Source organism: Podarcis liolepis, assembly GCF_965112155.1.
Source record: "Podarcis liolepis genome assembly, chromosome: Z".
Lineage (NCBI taxonomy): Eukaryota > Metazoa > Chordata > Lepidosauria > Squamata > Lacertidae > Podarcis > Podarcis liolepis.
Genome location: NC_139570.1, coordinates 39,341,654 through 39,363,129, shown reverse-complemented (window position 1 = coordinate 39,363,129; position 21,476 = coordinate 39,341,654). Strand labels below are relative to the sequence as shown.

At 43.4% G+C, this 21,476-nt stretch overlaps 1 protein-coding gene across 13 annotated transcripts in view; it reads right to left on the bottom strand.

Annotated features, from left to right (window-relative positions):
- Nucleotides 1–21,476, bottom strand: part of PBX3 (PBX homeobox 3) — a 235,002-nt gene that overhangs the window by 133,850 nt on the left and 79,676 nt on the right. The window contains exon 1 of one of the 13 annotated variants that reach the window (XM_083485966.1): nt 12,002–12,023. The exons of the other annotated variants lie outside the window; for them this stretch is intronic. Coding sequence (XP_083342092.1) covers nt 12,002–12,008 — 7 coding nt within the window. The 5' untranslated portion in view covers nt 12,009–12,023. Of the gene's footprint in view, nt 1–12,001; nt 12,024–21,476 lie in introns of those variants that run through there. 13 annotated transcript variants of the gene reach the window in all.

Below are 21,476 nucleotides of genomic sequence, written 5' to 3'. Positions count from 1 at the left end.
AGTTTACCACGGTGTCTATATTTCTGTTGTCAGATTTTATAGTATCTTCCTTCATTAAACCTATCAAGTTTTCCTTTTGATCATGCAACCAAGGCTAGAAGACAGATATCTTCCTGGAACAGAGCAGTCTGCCAAGTCTTCCTCAAGACCAGCTTTAACCTCCCTATTGATTTTTTCAACACTGCAGCCATTCATTGTTTGTGACATTTGGCTGTCGGCTCTTTAACACCCTTCAACCAAATCAATTTCATATTTTTGTCAATGCTCTGCAAGGAGGATAGTGAGCAAAATGGGAAGAGACTTTTAGCTTGATTTAGAATGTTGATTTTTGTGCACTAGTTTTGTTTTGACTTTGTTTTTTCATCACCAATTTTTACAAGCCATATTAAGTTAACGCAACATTGTTTTCCTAAGTATACTGACTACTAAAGGAAAGAGGGAGGAGAGGAGATTACTGTAACTACCATTGTGTTCCTGCAAACTAATACGTACACGAGACAAAATGCTTGTCAATTAAAATTGTTTTAAACTAAATCCCAGGCCAATTTAATTTAAATACTGAGTTGATTTTAAATCAGAAGTATGTGTATGTGTGTATATATATAAAATTTGTGCCTGGAAAGGGGTGGGAAGAGAGTATCAATGAGGGAAGGGGTAGCCTCTGTCATCATTTCTAGAGCTAGTCCAGTGAAAAGAGCTCTGGTTTTCAGCCCTGAAAGCTAACAACCCCCATTCCAGCTGTATAGTTAACCTTTTGTACATCAGTTATACTGGATGTGAATTTGCTTTCAGGCCCAATTCAAAATGCTGCTTTTAACTTTTAAAGCCCTGCATTTTGGGGGAAATGGAATGTGAATATATAAATAAACAAAATACAGGTATTCAACAATGTCATCACAACATACGATAGGCATGGAGCTTACCAGCAAAAACTGGCCAAGCTATGCTAAAACAACAACATACAAGTGCAGGAGATAGCGCTAGAGTGAACACAGAGGAATAGTCTGGCACCAAAAAGATAATTTAGCCCTCCTTTAAGTGAGATGGCCAGAATGCCCTACTTCAGTGTTTCCCAAACGTTTTTGGGCAACGGCACACCTGTTAGCCGGAAAAAAATCTCGCGGCACACCACCATTAAAGCCCCGCCCCGTGACGTCAGCGCGCAGCGTCACGCCGGGAGGGACGCACAAAAGCGAAAGTTTTTTCCCTCCCCCTTGCCGGGGTGGGAGGAGGCAGCAGAGCGAGGGCAGCTGAGGCGGCGGCGGCGATAGCGGGCGGAGGAGGGGGCGGCGGCGGGATTTGCTGCTGCTGTTGTTGCTGCTGCTGCCCGGACATGCCGGCCTCCTCCTCCTCCGCTGTCTCGCGCTCCTCCCTTTTGCGCGCGCTGCCCCGCCGCTCGGCACCACCACCGCGGAGCCGCCCCCGGCTCGACGCGGATCCTCGCCGCCACCGCCGCCTCTCACCGCCCGACTCGCCCGCCTTCCTCCCACGGCACACCAGCCGGTGTCTCACGGCACACTAGTGTGCCGCGGAACACCGGTTGGGAAACACTGCCCTACTTTACAGACAATGTTTCTGTGTTTGAATATGTCCTTTATTTGAAGGGCTATTCCTTCCAAGTCTGCTTTGAAGAGAAAAAGAGAGCAGAAGCCTCAGTGTGGCCCATCAGCAGTTAGCATCTGGACAGCAGACCAAGCAGACACACAGGCCAACTGGTCACAGTCTTCCCCATAAATGTGAGATGCTTGGTATGACCACTTGCCAGCTCAGTTGCTAGAGGATGAGACTGTGGGTTCAAACCCCACATCGGGTGAAAGATTCCTGCATTGCAGAGGGTTGGACTGGATGATGCTTGTGGTCCCTACCAACTCTATGAGTCCATGATTCCATGCAATTATAATTATTATGTCTAAATTTTAATCTAGACATATAATTACTATATGCAAATACAAGTTTTCTATTCTCTGTAATCTGTGTCTACAAGGCTCTCTATCAAAACCATCACATCACAAGTGTCTTGGGAGTTGAGATATGCTAGTATGCTAAGAGCAAAGTTTTCCTAGTAGCACATAGTATTTGCTCCCAAGTATGCAGCAGGGTGCCAAATCTTCCACATCCTTGTCAACAGAGAAAGAATTGATTGGCCTTAATCATGTTTCTCAACTCAGCAAAGATTCCATAAATGCACAATGTCATTCCACCCTGCATCTTGCAAGCAAAAGTAGTTTAGGTTCAACAAGACCCATAAACCACCCCTGGAGCACATACCACTTATTCATCAGAACCTGAGGATGCATGCATGTCTGGAGGGTGGTGTGACAAGGCAAAATATAGGAATATCAACACACCTTAAATGGTGTTATAAGTTACACCTTTTCTGCTTGGTATACAAAAGTTTATAGACCCAACAGCAAAGTGAAATCTCTGAATTCACAAGTCTACTCACTCTCCCTTGCTGTCCCCATATGCCTGGAATTATACAGTGGTACCTTGGTTTACGAACTTAATCTGTTCCGAAAGTCCATTCTTAAACCAAAGTGTTCTTAAACCAAGGTGTGCTTTCCCATAGCAGCGGGGGACTCAATTTACAAATGGCACACACTCAACAGGAAGCCTCACATGTTCTTATTCCAAGTTCACAATCCAAAACACCTACTTCTGGGTTTGCAGCGTTCTTAAACCAAGTTGTTCATAAACTAAGCTGTTCTTAAACCAAGGTACCACTGTATCTCTCAGAACACCTACAACATGCTGCCTTCCCCACACCCCACTACTTTAAATCTGAAATGAAAACCTCCCTACCTCTTATGCAAAGCCCTTAATCCTCACCCTGCCCCACAACAGAAACAAAGCTAAGCACTTGTAACTCCATTTGCTCAAATTCATCCCTTCTCAGTCTGAATTTAGATGGCAAGCTCTTCAAGGGCAGGGATCTCTTATGTTCACAATACTCAGTAAAGAGCAACACACATGGTGAACATTTTATAAATATATTTATAGAAATTATTTCATCTTTCACTGCAAATGGCTCAAGATGGCTTTCAAATAGAAAACACAGTTCTAAACAGCCATAAACAGCAAAACACCAAATAAAAATATAAAGCCAGCCACTAAATAAACAGGACAACACTGTGTTACAATATTAAGTATAGGTACACACACAAAGCCAACACACATAATGAAACATGCATTAAAATATAAGCTGAAGACTTCTCCAGTTTGATGCATGAAGAACAGTTCTCTCTGCTTTGAAGAAAAAAACTTGTTAAAAGATTTGCGTTTCTGCAAGTATTTGCAGAACACACAAAGACCACATCAACACTGACTGCTTTGGTTTCTAAGAACTATTAACCAGCACCCAAATTCATAAAACACCTAAATACTACCAAAAAAAAAATCTTCTTCAGGACTTGACCATTGGTTCACCTTAGTGAAGGTTCTGCAACTTGTTTTTCAGTGTGAGGTTTCACCAAAATTGCCAGAAACCATCCCTGTGACATGTACCTCTTTCTTTAGGATGTGTAAACAGTAACTTAAATAAAAGGTACCAATACCAAAACTACATCAAAATCAAAATCAGGAGTAGGTCAGCAATAAAAACACCATTGTCAGTGACGTTAACCCTTCCCAGAAACTCTTGCCCCAATGAGGCAGTTGCGAGGACTGAAGGTCCCTGTCTTCCCACTGCTAAGGCTCCTCTCCTGGTCCCTCCCCCAACAGCCTAAGACTCTTGTCACCTTGTGTCTCAGTGCTCCATACTCTTCATTTATCTGCATGGTCTAGATGACCAGGGGGAAGGGAAGCCAGTTGCAGCAGGAAGGGTAAACTCCCTGGCTTCTTCAGCAGCCTGCTTCATCCCTGTTTCTTGGCCCACCTCCTCTTCTGCTTCTGAGCCTGGACTGCTCTCTGCCCAGCTTCTTCCTGCTCACTAAACCCTGTTGCCTCTTCAGCTTCCAGCACCACCTCCTCCCAATCTGCTCCCTTTTCTCCTTCTGACCACACATCACCGTCCCACCACCAATCCCCTAGCTCTGAGCCCCTGTGGGTTCCCTTGGGGATTCCTCAGTGGTCCCTCCCACTACTCCTCTGCATCCAGCCAATCCATGACACACAGGGTGTAAGTTCCATCATTATGGTGCTATTACTGAGAAACCTCTGAACCCATTTGTGAATGGAGAGAGCAGAGAATAAGGTCTCAGAGACTGAACTTAAAAGGTGGGCAGGTTCGTCTTGGAGCAAGCGAACAAGAATGGAGAGAGAAAATGCTGCCCTATTTCAAAGCTGTCCAAGTCAAAGTCTTTACTTTCCATGTTAAAAAAAAAAAAGAAATCTTACAAAACCCATGAAGTACCATTTACTTTCTTCTTGAAACCATTCTAGTGCTTCATCATCTTCTGTAGGAATCTGGAGATATGGAATACATCAATGAAAGCCAGCCCTTTTCCCACTGAAAATCACCAAGCAGCTGATGAAAGCCATCTTCAAATTGCTGGGAAGCAGCAGCAGCAGCTGGGCCCTCTCATCAAAATATATTTAGAGATTTTTAAAAGATCATCTCAACGGACTGCTGAGCCTGGCATCCCTTTTAGAGCCAGGAGGCAAAATCTGAGGTGTTAAGGAAGGAGAAGGGGAGATGGAAAACTCCCCCTTTTAAAGTTGGGAGCTTATATTTTAATAGTGTTCTATTAAAATGAGAATTTCAGGAATGCTCTCGGTGTTTACATCAAGGCTCTTTAAAGCAAATCCAGTCGTGGTGTGTGTGTGTGTGTGTGTGTGTGTGTGTGTGTGTGTGTGATAAATAAAAACACAAACATTCATCCATAGAACAGAACCATTAAAAAGGCAGATTAATAGCCTGACAGTTCGAACAGCTTCTCTGGAGCCATTAGGCACCATGGTGCAAATACGTACTCCGGGCATTTCTGAAAAGAGCATTAATGGCATGATGGACTGTAACCACCGCACTCCCATACACCTGGATTTATGCTGTTTATTTGGAATGCCTATACGCACCATATGCTCAGCAAATATTTTTATGGAAGCAGTTACTGAGTGTAAGGATCACACAGCTGGTACAGGCTTCCTGCCCCAGGGAGACAAGAAAGGGAGGCACAACTATCTTTCAAGATTGAGGAAGGGTATGATTAAAAAAAAGCCATGCATGTTTAGGATAAGAAAGTAGACCTTCAGCTGCCCAGCACAAGGAATGGAAATGCAACTCTTTTAGCAAAAACAGCACAGATCACCTGGGGTGGTGGGGTGGGGATGTCCTTCAGAGTTGCTCCTGAACTATTTTTAAACAGCTGATAAAACTGGAGAGGCTTGTATTTAAACTATGTCAGCCTCAAGGACATGAAGGACAGTGATTGCAGAAAGTGGCACACAGGGATGTGTGTGTGGAAAGCAGAGTGAAGGCACAAGATATCCACTCCATATTTGACCCAGAACACTGACTGCTACTGAGTTCTGTAACACAACACATGTGTTCCATGCCATAGGCTAAAACTTATAGAAGGGCTTACAAACAGGAATTGTGGGGTGTGCAATATCAGTGTAGGAAGGCTAGGCTGCTAGAGTCCAGACTTGGGGTAGTGTGACCAACTGCACTCCAGAAGAAAAATTATGTACCTCAAGTCCAATTGAAAGTACATTGGGATAGCAGAGGGAGGAATTCCTGCTTCTGCTTTTCAAAGCCGAGCCAACTAACTAGCAGCTGTCTTTAGAAGTTTGCACTCAAACTGCTTCCCTCAAAGTATGTTAAATGCTACCTTATCATCCCTACATACCTCCTCTTTAACAACTCCCATCATTCCTGTTCATCAACTATGCAGGTTGAGGTTAATGGAAATTGGAGTCCTAATGACATATGGAAGGCCACAGGTTTCCTATTCCCACACTTCGGCTGCAAAAAGGGGAAATCTGATAGCTTGTTTAATTAATATGTATATACTATGTCATCTGCAAAGTAGCAGTTGGTAGTACAACTACCAATGTAAAAACCACTAAAAAGTAATCTTAAAAATCACCCACCCAATATGGTGTTATTGTTTTTAATTGATAACATTCCCAGGGTAAGGTGAAGGTAAAGAACCCCTGGATGGTTAAGTCCAGTCAAAGCTGACTATGGAGTGCGGCACTCATCTCTGCTTTCAGGCCGAGGGAGCCGGCGTTTGTACACAGACAGCTCTTTCCAGGTCATGTGGCCATCATGACTAAACCACTTCTGGCGCAACGGAGGACTGTGATGAATGCCAGAGTGCACAGAAATACCATTTACCTTCCCGCTGCAGTGGTACCTATTTATCTACTTGCACTGGTATGCTTTCAAACTGCTAGGGTATCGGAGGTGATGCTCTGATTGAAGACAAAAAGTGCTCAATGGCACTTAAAAACAAATAGATCTATAGTGGCATAAGCTTTTGTTTACTAGACCCCAATTGTCAGGTATTCTTGTGCCTATAAACTTAACTACATAAGAATTACTTGGATCCAAAACAAAAGGGTTGTTTCTGAATTAGCAGAAAAGCATCATGTGGCAATATGTGATGCCAAATGCAGAGAGGTTCATTTATTTGCTCAAGACTTTGTACAACCACTTTTCAAAACCTTTTATGGCCCACTATTTTCATATGCTACAGTCTGGATCTTCCTTAATCGCCATGTCATAATATAATGCAGCCCTTGATGTTATTTGCTGCACTACAAGAAGACTTCCACTAGCTTGAACAAAAATTCAAATGTACATAAGGTGAAATGGCATTTTCTCATAGTCCTGTGAATCAAAGCCAACACTTATACTTGAGTGTTAGTAACCCCGACCAGTCTATAAAAGTAACACTGAGCAGAAACTCAGGAAGAAGGTGGGGTGCATGCTTATATTCCCTTCTCAGAATCTGTAAACTCCCTTTTCACTTACTTTCACATGGAGAGAAGAAAAATGCTTCTTCAAATGTTTTTATATGGATAGTTTTTAAGACAGACAGATGCTTTCTAGGTACATGACATAAAGCTGTATAAAAGCAAATCTGCCCTGGACATCCTAGCCATACTGAAAATATTGCAGCTGCCAGCTTTTTTTGTTTTTGTTTTTTCTTTTTGGCTTGTTCTGTGTAAGATGTGCTCTTAAAGACTCTGTGCTAATATCCAGGTGTCCTAGCCATTTTTCCTGTCCTGCCTTCTTCTGAACTCTGCTTCTAAAAATGGAAGTAATTTTTGACTTGCCCTTATTTATTTCTGGCATCTGATTTCAAGCAAGTGATCGAGTTTCAGACCACTTATTCCGAATCAAATAAAGAAGATAAGAAATATTTATCTGCACAGGACCCCGAAACTTACAACCCACTCAGGAACACAAACAGATTACAGAATTTCTGAAAGTTAAATCAAAAAATGAACTTACTGAATCCAGCTATTTTGAAGAAGGGACTGCTTATTTATGTATCAATTTAAGAGGAAATTGAGAGGCCATTAGGCAGCTCAAGATCACACTTGCTCACGCTACCTAGTTTTGCATCATCCTTGCTGCCAAGGAGGAACCAATGACCAGCCTGGATGGAATCAACACATAAGGTTCTTCCCAGAGAGCCTCACATGGGCTACCCACATGGGCGAGCAGTTCATGACACAAAGTGAACTCTACTCCCCATGTACTAAGAACTATGGACACTTCCCCTTAAAGATGCATGGGGGGAAATGGCTGACTTCCCCACCCTGTGTATATGGTTTCTCCATGCTAGAAGATAATATATGCAGGGTCTATACATGCAACAGTCTCTGCAGGGGGGAAATGTCTAAGAGTTTGGTCTGGCACAAGTCTTTCTGTGCACAAAATACAGGCTCCTCTATATATTAGTAACTGATTAAAGAGCAGGAAGCAGACACTAGGAATAGATGGCAATTCTCACAGTGAGGATGTAAAAAGTGTGGTCTCACAAGGATCTGTGTAAGGACCAGTGTCTTTTATCTTGCTCATAAATGACCTAGGATTAGGGGTGAGTAGTGAAGTGGACAGGTTTACTGATGACACCAAATTATTTAGAGTGATAAGATAAAAAAGTAATTGCCAGGAGCTTCAAAAGGATCTCTCAAAACTGCATGAATAGACATTAAAATGGCAAATGCAATTAAATATAAGGAAGTATAAAGTGGCACATATTGGGCAAAAAATCCTAACCGTGTATGTACCTTGGGTTATAGACGCTTCGGGTTACAGACTCCGCTAACCCAGAAATAGTACCTCGGGTTAAGAACTTTGCTTCAGGATGAGAACAGAAATCCTGCTCCGGCGGCGTTGCAGCAGTGGGAGGCCCCATTAGCTAAAGTGGTGCTTCAGGTTAAGAACAGTTTCAGGTTAAGAACAGACCTGCGGAACGAATTAAGTACTTAACCTGAGGTACCACTGTACTGATGGGGTCTGAGGTGGCAGTGACAAAGCTATGAAAGGGGTTCATGCTAGGGGTCATTAAGAAAGGAATCAAACAGTAAAACTGATAATATTGTAATACTTTTATACAAAGTGATTGTACACTTGGAATGCCCCATAGTATAGGATCTGGTTGATACTAAGGGAAACAGCATGCTAGACTAGATGAGCTTTTGGACCAGTCCAGCAGGACTATTTTTATGTTCATATATAAGAAAAAAAACTAGCAGCTTGAAAAATGTTAAAGGTATGTGCTGTGTCCATTATATGAGTACCCAGGGGCCCTTGTTGGTGCTATCATTCCAGGCTTAGGATCTAAGTACATCTAGAGGTCTTCAAAATGACACACCCAGCCATACTGGTTTAGGCAAAACGTACACCAAAGTCTACAAAAACAAAAACATGACAGTGTACAAGGAGGGAAATGGAAGCATTTCTAAACTGGCCTAAGAACATGAGAGCTTTCTGGATCAGGCCAGTGGTCCATCTAGTCCAATATCCTGTTCTCACAATGGCTAACAAAATGTCAATGGCCAGGCCTTCTTAAAAGGAAAACAAAGCAAATTACATATATCTTCCTTATATGCTTTGGGGATCAGAAATATCCTACCAGGGTACAAGGCAGAGAAAACCAAAATGTGTGTATGGCTTTGTCTTTAAGTACATGGTGCTGCCCTGGCTTGCTACCCCCCCCCCAGCCCCCAGAGCAATGAGGGATGCTCTGTTATTACAAGCTCAGGATATTCTATTATTCCACAATGTGATTCCCCTCCAATGTCCTCTATCCTTAACATTTTTGAAAAACAGACTGCCTGTTTGATGCTGTCTTTGCCTCAAAATAGTCTGCTCTTGTTTACCCAGGAGTAGAGCTTCAAATATTATATTCTCACATTTTCAAATCACTGTAGACACCTGAGACAAAAAGTGTCCCCAAAGCTGCCTGCACAGGCTACATGCTGGTCACTCTTTCTTGTCAAGACTGATTTATTGCCTCCTTGCTGTTCAATTTCACATTTTGTCCTCATCATATCCGTGCCTCATGATCATTCCAGGCTGACCCTTGTAGGGCAGGCAAGGAATATTGATAAAACAATTATCTGTTAGCCGTTCATTTGATTTTCCATTTCAATTACGGATTGCACGAGGCAAAAGGAAAAAGATTGCATCATTGATTTTTCCCTACCTTACAACAGTAAAGAGTTGCTTTGATGGTTGTAAAATGAATGCTACTCAACCATGCTTTTAAAGGTCATATGGTTTCATTTTACTGTATTTTTAAAAAAATTAAAAGCCCCCAAATATACAACTGTTAAGGGTCAGAACTGGGTCAGCAGATGGGACAACTGGATAATTTTCTCAAAGTTGTTTCTTAAAAGCTTTTTCTCACTGCTTGAATGAGGGTGGAAACCCATGAATTTGCTCTGATATGGTTACAATTAATATGATTTATTTTCACCTTTCCAAAACTCTGCTGAATTATTTTCAGTAATTATGGAGAAATAGTCTGAAGGCGCCATCTCTGAAGCTGAGCAGATCTAGGACTAGCCAGTTTTCTGGGTAGGAGACTGGCCCGTGTATGCTGCTCTGTGGTCCTTGGAGGGAGGCCAGGACACAAAGTGAGTGAGCTATGATAATCTATTCCCATAAACAAAAAAATAAGTAAAAATTAGTGGTGTTACCCACAGTGGCTGGAAAAATCCCCAATGAAAACTAGGGATAAAAGAGGCAAGACATAGCCTAAAAGGCTGCAAAGTGAAAGCTTGCTAGGGTAATTACCTCAAGAAAGCTTAGAGCTACTGCTACTGTTTTTGCAGCTGTCAAGTGAACTGAGAAGGGCAGCACTCATCCTGCTACCTTGAGGCATGCACAGAGAATCACAGAGCTCTTCCTAGGGAGTAGCAGGACAGCCTGCTCCTTAGCTCTTCCGGAGTTGTATTCTACATGGCCAAAGAACTGCTTGCTGGACTACACTGAGGTCACAAAGAAGTAAACAAAAGTAACATGCAAATGAGTATCATGTATGCAAGTGTTCCAAGGTTACCTGCAAGATACTTCGCTGTGCATACAGCTAGAGAGATACTGAGCACACTACAACTGGAAAGTGATACTGAGTTCAATTAGATTGCCCTATGTTGGCTCAAAATGAATAAAATAAATAAAACCTGCAGCAGCTACGTATGCTTTGAGGTTTTTCTTTAGTCCATGCCATCTACAGTGCACCAAAGAGACTATTATCCCTTGCTAAATATAACTATGTTAAAATTTCACCTGAGAGGATGATAATGTGCTCTCACTAGCCAGTGATCCAGGACGGTCACACATTTAAACAGAAATGGTGCTCAACCTACTACACTTCATTACGGTTCAGCGCTTGGTACAGCTCTAGTGGGATTTTCACATGGTCGACCTTAAGAAAAGTTCAGCCTTTGATCAAGGTTTAGAGCTCCTGGAACAGCAGTGGTAACACGAAAGCGTTTCCATTTTCTGTGCCATAAGGTGCCTCTGTTGATCTCCTTAAAGCCCTAGAGTTTTCTTCCAAGCCTGGATTACGCTCAGCAATTAAGGTAATGAACTAGCTGAGGTAACAAGGCATAATGATCTCTTTTGTCCTTTGAATTCTTATGAACTTCCCTTGTTCACAATGAGGAAAAGCCAAACATGCTAGATGCAGTTTAAAGCTATGGGTGGTGTTGTGTGGTTTTTTGTTTTGTTTTTTAAAAAGGGAGAGACAGATTACTTCCATTATGCCTTCATGGTTTGACGTTTTTAATTTAAAACACCTGTAATATTTAAGCACACCAAAATACTCACACTCTGAGTATGCTAGCTTACATTCTTGTAATATTTTGACATGTTGCAAGTTATTATTTTAATGCCTGAAAAGATAATGTGATGAATCCACTGAAAATACATCAAAATATATGTATGTGGGCCTGTGTCTCACTTTTTAGTTCCAAAACAGTGAATTCTTACAAAATAAATACCCAAAGCGTACAACAGAGCAGGCGTGCACAGCTAAGAATGATTGAGACTGCACAGAGGAAGAACAATAATGAGAAGACCACAAGCACATTTACTGCAATCCACTAAGTGTTGCTTCTGCGCAATCTCCGTTCATTTCAAGAGGGGGCGATGCTGGAGAAACGCATGGCAGCACTCAGTGGGCTGCAAACATTTTCTGTCTGTCCACAGCAGAACTTTGACATCAAATCAACTCTTCGTCATTAATGTGCTTTTTCTAGAGAAGAATCCGTTCCGAACAGAGATATCCAAATAGAAGAAGGTCCACTTCAAGATTTTATTTACTTATTTGGAAGCAGCTGGCCTACTATTTATTCTATTTTTATTTTTTTTTACTTCCCCACCCCCCTTTTTTTGCATGCTATAAACCTTTTTCCTGTGCTTTGCAGAATCCACTGCACTCTGATCTTTCATCTTAACACATTCCCAGCCCCAAATTTCACTTCAATCTCACCTCATCTCTCCATACTACATTAACCCCTGGCAATTGCCTTCCAAATGACCCCATTAAGCTGTAATTGCCTCAGCAGGCCTGCACTTTCGCTTGTAATTCTGTACCTCTCATCTCCCAGACGTTCTCTCAGCATCATTTCATGTTCTGGCTCCCTTCACCGAGCTCAGCTTATGACCTCGCTGCACCGTGGCCGAAATGACTACTAAAAGCATCACGGAGACGGAATTCCATTACTTATTTTTTTAAAAGTTCTCCCATGCCCCTAATGTAATATTCTTTGGGGACTGTTGTCAAGGATACCAAGCACCAGCCATTAAGACCTTTTGTTTCCCCAAGGCATTTTGTCTTTTATTAATAAATAAATAAAGATAAAGGGAAGCTCATTCTCTCTCCCCACCACCACCCTGGAAACACAGCCTATGTATTCTATCTGAGACGCTGCAGACTGGGAGTCACACATGTAAGGAAAGGACAAGCATGTTTCAGGCTATAAAGTCATCATTTAAAAACAACAAGATTTTCAAAAGGGCATTTATTTGCAATTAACTGCACATATTCTACCATTGTGCCTGCAATGAATAGAGAGGCTCAGATCTACACAGGCACAGATGAAGGCAGCAGGGGTTTCAAGAAAGCAGGGGATAATGAGAATGAAACCCATCCTCCTTCCGACCAAAGAAAATGAAGAATTTGTCAACAGGATTCCCCAAAACTGGCACAAGAGGAATGCAAACTGCAAATTCTCCAACGAAGGTTGCAGGTTCTCCCATGCCAACCACATTGCAGAATCATTCAGGTGATACATTTCAGGATGAGAATCAATTGGTACATGACCTATAAATAGCAAGGTTTTATTATTGTGCCCCAGAAACTGAAATTCTGAAGACCCTCATCCTCTTCTGGAACCATTATAGTAACTGCAGATTACCAAATTAGTGACAGAACAATCTTCTGCACATGTGTGAAAACAGACACACTTGTACATACTTCTGCTTATGCATTTCCAAATTGCAGCAGGCACTCCCCAAATTTATTCATATTGGCATTTTGTTTGCCAACAGCAATCAGGCAGGTACCCCAGTGAAACGAGGAAGAGTGATGGCAGTATTCACTCCCTTCCACTGGCTCTTTGCTCTTAAACTCAACAGATATTTGCTCATGCTCAGAACCCAACTCATAGCCACTAGACACTGACTTTCTATGTTTTTGGCCTTCTAATATAACACACAGCTTGGCTCATTTGCTTGAGTTGCAGAGTCACTTCATCCACAGGGTTTTCTGGCAAGAAATTTCTTTAATCAATTTGCCACATGCCACAGGTGGAGAATAATTTTAAATGTTATGGATAGATGACATGGAAGGGCAGTTTGGGCTGTCAAGACAGGTGCCTTTTGGAGATAACCATTCTCTATAGATTTTATCAATGTTTAAACAAGACTTTAAAAAGAAGAAGTAAAGAACAACAATCCATTAACAGTATCCTAACCCATTTATTTTTATCTGACTTTTTCTAAAAGATCATGTGTTATGCATCATTATGAAATTCTGTAGCAATTTTTACATGGCTTATTTCCACATTCAGAGATGCTCCTACCAAAAAACAGAGTTACTTTAGACTTAGAAGACGTAAAAAGATTCACAAAGGTGGTAGTTGGTGCATCTTGCAATGATAAGGCCAAGTCATTAAAAAACACAGGAAATCTTGGCAAGGGGGGAGGGGACACGTGGGAAGAATTAACTGAAAACCAAAGATAAACTAGGGGTATGATGGAAGCGCACACACAGTAACTGGTACTAATGTTGCAAGAGGAGCACTGCAGAACCTGGGAGCAAAGATCTACCTCCCTTCTTAGAAATGCTTCAAATGAATCACCACCACACCTGGGACAGAACTCTAGTCTCCATTCTACCTATCCCACAATGCAGAAATTCAATCCATCACTGAGATGAAAAATTTGGGGTAGGGGAAGAGGATGATGGTAATATTGCTTGCCATGCCTGGCTCCTAAGTTTCACCAAGGCATCTGTCTGATGGCTGTCAGCTAACAAAAAGAGAAAATTAATAAGTGTAGAATAGATGCCACAGAAAGCACTTTAAGTGGATGGAACTGAATAGGTAAGGTGTAGTATGGGTCTTCGGGGGGGGGGGTACACACACATTTTTAATGCTATGTGAAGTATGTTGTAGGCCAGAAGTAGACAATCTGGTGCCTTCCAGGTGTTGTTGTACTACCACCATCCCCAGTCAGCATGGCCAAAGGTCAGGAGATGTAGTTCCATGTTGGCTACTTCTGCTGTGCATTGTGATGGTAGCCAGATGGAATTCTGTATTGCAATTTAATAGTTCAAGAACAAAGGAAAGTTTGCAGCTTAGTGCTACTGCTAGAGGTGGAGTGAGGTGGGGTCAGTGGTGCTTTTAATTTTTTTTATTCATCTTCCATTGTAATTTTTTGACAAAGACTTTTGACAAAGTCCCCCATGATATTCTCGTGAGGAATCTGGTAAAATATGGGTTGAACGATGTAACTGTTAGGTGGATTTGTAGCTGGTTGACTGACTGAACCCAAAGAGTACTAATGGTTCCTCATCATCCTGAAAAAAGGGATAAGTGGGGTACTGCAGGGTTCTGTCCTGGGCCTACTGTTGTTCAGCATCTTATAAATGACTTGGATGAAGTGGGGGGGTGAGTGGGGGGGGGGCTCATCCAATTTGCAGATGGCACCAGCAGATGAGGGGTAGCGAATGCTGCAGAAGACAGAATCAGAATTCAAAATTACCTTAACAGATTGGAGAACTGGGCACAAGCTAACAAAATGAATTTCAGTAGGGACAAATGTAAGGTTCTGCACTTAAGCAGGAAGAACCAGATGCACAAATATAGGATGGGGGACACACTAGCAGTACCACAAGCTTAACATGAGTCAACAGTCAACAGTGTGATGCAGCAGCACAAAAAGGTAATGCTATTCTGCGCTGCATCAACAGAAGTATGGTGTCCAGATTAAGGAAAGAAATAGTACCACTCTATTCTGTCTTGGTCAGACAACACCTAGAATACTGTGTCCAATTCTGGGCACCACAATTTAAGAAGGATGTTACAAGCTGGAGAGTGTGTAGAGGAGGGCGACCAAGATGATCAAGGCTCTGGAAACGAAGCCTTATGAGAAACGCTTGAAGAAGCTGGGTATGTTTAGCCTGGAAAAGAGGAGATATGATAGCCATATTCAAATATCTTAAGGCAGGGGTCCTCAGACTTTTTAAACAGGGGGCAAGTTCACTGTCCCTCAGACACTGTTAGAGACTGGACTATAGTTTGAAAAAAATATGAACAAATTCCTATACACACTGCACATATTTTATCTGTGGTGCACAAAAAACAAGAAAAGCAATATAATATTTAAAATGAAGAACAATTTTAATCAACATAAACTTATAAGTGTTTCAATGGGAAGTATGGGCCCGCTTTTGGCTAATGAGATGGTCAATATCCAGTTGCATATTTGTCACTGCTAGTTGTAGCAAGTGATGCAAGCAGCTTTTGGCTCATTCCACCTGCTCATTGCAAGAACTGAGTCATGAAGAAATAGGTTTGCTTTTCCACCTCCTCCCTCCCACTCCTTTTTCCTTTAGTGCTGTGTATTCCCCATTGTAAGCCTGAGAAGGTGGTTTCTTTGCCGACATCTGCAAGCTGCAATGTGACAACACCCCCACCACACTGCACAACTTTTGTGTTTGTGTGGCCTAGCAGCATGATTAAAAAACAACAACACTTTTTTACTTTGGGGGTTAAAATTAAACTGAAAGTTAATTGGGTCGGCCCCACCTCTGCTTATTTTCTGCAAAAAGCTAAAACAGCCCATACTGGGCCCTTACCGAAAACGAAAATCCACCAGCTGGAACTGCCTAGCCAGAATCCAAAATCCAACCAGCAAACAAAGCCTCCCTTTAGCATCCCAGTCCTTACCCCGTGGAAGCTGAACCAGCAGCCCTCAGGCAGCTCCTAGACTCCATCTCCCATCAGCCCCTGCTACCAGGTCATTCTGGGGGGGCTGATGGGGGTTGTAGTCCACGAGCAGCCTGAGGGGCCCACAGGCTTCCCACAGACCTGCCTGAGGCAGAGGGCCTGCGAAGCGCCGCGTGAGCGCCAAGGCTGCAGGGTGTTGAGTGGAGGCCGGCAGGAGCTAAACGCGTTCCCTCAGCCCGCAAGGACAGGGCTCGCTCGTTCCCGGCGAGGAGAGGCGACTAGGCGTCACAGGCCTCACAAAAAGGGGTGGCGTTTGTGGGCCAAGGTGGAGCCGGCAAGGGGAGCCGGCCAAGGCCCGTGAGGGGAGAGCGAGCATGTGGCAGCAAGAGAGAGCAGGCGGGTGGACAGAGGAAGTCGCCAGCCTGGCCCACAAGGCAGCGGCGGCAGCAGCAGGTTTTTTCCTTGGACCTGGGGGAGCCTGCCTCCCTGCCTCTTGCACCTGAAGATGCCGGGTGGCGGTGGCAATTGCCGGGCGGGCTGGGTTCAGGACCCTGGTGAGCCAGATCTGACCCGCGGTCCGCAGTTTGAGGACCCCTGTCTTAAGGGCTGTCACATGGAAAGAGAGCATACTTGTTTTCTCCTGCTCTGGAAGGTAGAGGGTCCCTTCCACCTCTAAGATTTTATGATTCTATGTTTTCAGTCTATAAAATATCATTTTTACAGTGTTTGGACTCTTTTATTCCTCAAGCTACTTAATTAGATATTATGAACACCTTGGAGACAGAAGTAATTTTGCATTCAGGCTAAACTGCTGTAAGCTGATCTGGGCTACAAGATGGAGGAGAATGCATTTCTGAATTGGTGTTCAGAGCACCTTTCCTCGATTCCCAAGTATTGATATACCTAGGATTGAAGAAAATTACCCAAGGACTGAAGACGTGGGGCTTTCCTCAGCATTATTTATAACATCTGACATTTGCTGCCTGAGCTTCATGGCTGAGTGGGTATTTGAACCCTGATCTCCCTGGTGCAAATCCAACCTGCTATCCAGTATATCACAAAGGCTTTGACAGCACTTCAGCTTTGGAGAAGATTCCACATCAGAAGCAAAACTCTAGAGATACTTTCCAACTTCATCACTGGTACTCCACTGAGGGGGCTCTTCCAACATCACATTTTCCAAAGTATTCTTTCCCCACCTCAGAAAAAGCACCTGAATTTCACCAAGTTTTTTCTTCTGCTGCTGCTGGTAGTGGTACTATGACTATTCCTTCCCCAAGTGGTGCTTGGGATTGCATCTCCAGTCACCACCACACAGGCCCGAGGGGGGGGGGGGAAGCTGGATACATTTGCCCTTGGCTTTGGAGGGCTAAGCTGGCTTGGGGGGGTCCCTGCAAGGGACTGGCTGCTATTTTGCTTCAGTTTATACTGTCAGTATAAACAGCCCCCGCATGTGTCAGCGGAGAGCATATAAACACAATATGTTCTGCCCTCATCCCACTCTTTTTGGTGATGTGTTTCTAGGCACTTCTGGGTTTGGTGCTGTGTGTATGTCTTTTGGACACAAGTTAATTGGTTAACTTTATTCAGACAAGACTCCTCACCTAAGCTTGGCATGGGCCTGCTACAACATAAAACCTTTGTGCAGGGATCAGGATGTGAAAATTGTATCCATTGTTGTGAATAAAGCTCTCCGATAGGTATTAAAAACCCACCCACAGATGAAAGTATGCTTCTGAAGAGGATCCTGCTTCACTGGCAAGGACTAGAGACTCATATTCTTCTTCATCCCAGTGCTACCCTCTCCACTACTAGATCCTACTAGCACTAAGGCTGTAACCCTAGAAATATGCCCACCTGAAAAGCAAGATAGCCTGTGTATCTCCATCTTTCCAGAACAATTTAAAAGATGAACAGTGTAATGAGCAATGGCCCAGGGACCTTGCAAGTTATGGTTAAGAACTGGAAAGAGAATTCACTTCAAGGTATTTTCTCAAATGGAAAACTTCTAGTACCTTGTTTTGTCCCCTACAGCACCTCCATCTCCCCAGCCCCACAGAATAAGAGGACCTTTCACCAGTCAGCCAGCTCCTCTGGGAAGGTGAAGGTCGAGTAGACTGCATAAGGCAGGGGTCAGCAACATGCGGCCCATGGGACAGATGCGGCTCACTAAGACCATTTTACTGGCCCATGAGCCACCCCCAAACTGAGCTGCCCACTCAGCGAGTCCCCCCGCGTGCTGTGCTAAACCGGCGCACCGCGGCTCGGGGACTCACTGAGTGGTGCTGGAAATTGCGTCTGTGCAAGTGCAGATACCGGAAACCATGTCTGCGCATGTCCAAATGCCGAAAATCACTTCTGTGCAGGCATGATTTCTGGCATCTGGGCATGCACAGAAGCGATTTCCGGCGCCACAGACATGCACAGACACAATTTCCGGCATCATGCTGCACCAGTCTGGCCAACAGATGATCTTTGTGGGAGTGATCCGGCCCATGGCTGGTAAACCTTGCCAACCCCTGGCATGAGGTTTCAGTTGACTCTAGCTCCCTGCAGAGACTGTGGTAGTTGCCTTAACAGGACCTCTTGGAGCTGTCCAAAGTCCTGTATAGTGTTTGCTATACTAAGACTTGTGACTACACGTGTTCTGCTTTCCCGTGACACATGAAACGAACAGGCATTTGAACCTTGTCCCCCTTATCCAAGGCACACACACAATCCATTGTACCACAGAAGCCAGTTTTGTGGCATAAACGCTCTCAACTTCCTTCTTTTTCTTCTATGTTATTTATTTTAAGTGCAAGATGCAAGGAAATTCTGTGTTAAGTCCAGAATTCACACAGTGACTGGAAACATGGAAATTCCACTCCAGCAAGCCCAATGGCAGAATGCATTAAAGCCTATGCAACAAGGGAAGAGAGTGCTATTGTAGTTTTGCTTCTGGTTTCACCACCACCAACAACAAAGTACCGTATTTTTCAGCCCATAGGGTGCACCGGCCCATAGGGCGCACCTAGTTTTTTTTGGGGGGGGGAATAAAGAAAAACAATTATTCCCCCCCCCAGGCGCAGGGCTGGGGCAGGGGAAGCCCGAGCTTCCCCCGACCCCAGCCCCCAGAACAGGCAGCTCTCCACAAGCCGTGGGAGAGCTGTGCGAAGCCCAAAGACTGGGGGGCGCTGAGCTCAGCACGCCCCCAGGCTTCAAATAGCAGGCAGCTCTCTGCAAGCCGTGGGAGAGCTGCGCGACTTCACACAGCCCTCCAACGGCTTTTGGAGAGCTGCGCGAAGCCCGAAGCCTGGGGGGCGCTGAGCTCAGGGCACCCCCAGGCTTCAGGGTGCAGGCAGCTCTCCACACTTGGCCTCCAAGAGCTGCTCTGCAGGAAGGAAGGTGCCAAAGACCCGAAACAAGATGGTCAGAGATGGCCACGGGGAGAAAGTACTCATTCATTCAGAGCATTTGTACTCCTCTTTTCAGCCAAAAAGGCTCCCAGAGAGGCTTATACAAAATCAAAAACAAGACACTCCCTAGTCACAGGCTTACATTCGAATAAACAAACCAACAAACACAAACAGAAGCTTCCTTTGACCTTTGATAGCTCTTTGCCAAACTTGGTGATACCATTATTCTACGTCCTAAAGCTAAGTCCCCTGGAAATGCCAACTTTCACTTACCCCCAGGAGCCTTTGAGATGCCCTATTCTAATCCAAATAAGCAAGGGTCACTACAGCAAACCTCTGCCAACCTATCCACGCTGAGGATGCCAGAAACTCAGTTCAAACAGACACAGCCTCCGTTGCTTGGTGACATGGAACACACGACCACCATGCCAAGATTCCAGGAGAGACCATGTCGCCTAGTGGTTAGAGTGCTGGGCTTGGACCTGGGAGAGCAGGGCTCAATTTCCCGCTCAGCCACTGGGTGATCTTGGGCTAGCCACTCCCTCTCAGCCTAACCGGCCTCACAGGATTGTTGTGAGGAGAAGATGGGGAGAAGGAGAAATACGCACGTCACCTTGAGCTGCTTGGAAGAAAAGGGGGATCTACTGTAAATGTCATAAACAGATCCATAACATACCAATCCATTTAATAATAAAGTTTTTAAAATGCTGGAGTGTGTGAAATAAAATGATCAACACTAATCTGCCTATCTGTTTTGTGAGAATTTATTTCTACATATTATGAAGTGGAATTCTGCTTAGGTCCACTGAGTGTCAGTTCTTTGCTTTCCATAATGACTTGCAAGACAAAATAGGCAATGAGGAAGGAAGGGAGAGCAAAGTAAAAGCTTGGCCACTCCCTGGGATGACTGCAGTAGTGCCCCTGACCTACCCACCAGGGTTATTGTAAAAATGATTCAGAAAAATGTCTCATTACATACCCTTGAACATTCAAAAAGCATTTTAAAAGTTAAAACCACTACTATGCTAAACAGAGCAGCACAATATACTCTTAATACTATTCACAAACATAGTGAATAGTGAAAACTCCAGCATAGCTGCATGTACACTACCAGGTTATGCAAAACATACATGGAGAGTCATCTGAGGATTGAATGTACCCAAATGATACCTGCAGTCCACTTGAGCCTGGGGCTTTACTTCTTATTTGTCAGAAAACAAATCAATGTTTTTTCTACTCATCTCCAAGAGAACATTTATAATTGACCATTTGCTTCAACACAAAAGAGAAACACAACTCAAATGCTGCTGGAACAAGAATTTCCAGGAATTTGGAATCTTCTGGAGGTCAGCTTAAAATCAAATGCTACTTGTTACAAAGACACATCTCTCACATGCAAATGTTCAATTGCAATGCCAGGTACTAATTAAAAGCTTTAATAAAGGCCAGCAGGGATTTAAAAACAAACAAACAAAACACCTACAGTACTGAAAAGAAAAGGAAGCCTTCTTTGCATCAATGCTAACACCAACGATACTTCAATGCACAAAAGAAATAATTCTTATGTATCCAACCTTTCTACTCAGTGAAAAATATCTCCACAAAACTTACATTAGGAGAGAAACACTATCCTGGGAAACAGAACTTGAAGATAAGAAAGCAAGGGATACTTCTGAACCCAACCAGGCTCCACAGAAGTAATGATGCAACTCTTGTATAAACCTGTCCATACATATAGATCCACAGAGCCCCAACATCAGGCACCCTTGTCTGTCTTCAGAAGGCATTGGGTTTTCAACATACCTTCCCTAGATTTCCATGTCCTTCATACCAGGTAAAAAATGTTTCCCTGCACCGCCTGTCTTTTTACTCAGAGTGTCAATGTATATTGTGATTTACTGTTGCTGTTTTTAATCTAGTTTTTATTGCAGCTTTATCTGGATGCTTGTTTCTGCTGCTGGGCTATTCCAGTTTCATGAGAGTCATTTTAGTATGGATTCTGTGTTCTCCTTTTTTATTATTCTACCAGCCACTTTTAGGAGAGGTAGGGTATAGATTCATTTAATACAGTAAATGCATTTTTAAAAAGTAAAAAAAGCAGCATCTCTCATTGCATTATTACTCCTACTGTATATTCCATTGCCTCTGCAGTGTTACATAGCCATCATACATAGTGCAGGGCATAGAAATCAAAGACAATCTTGAAAACACAAGAAA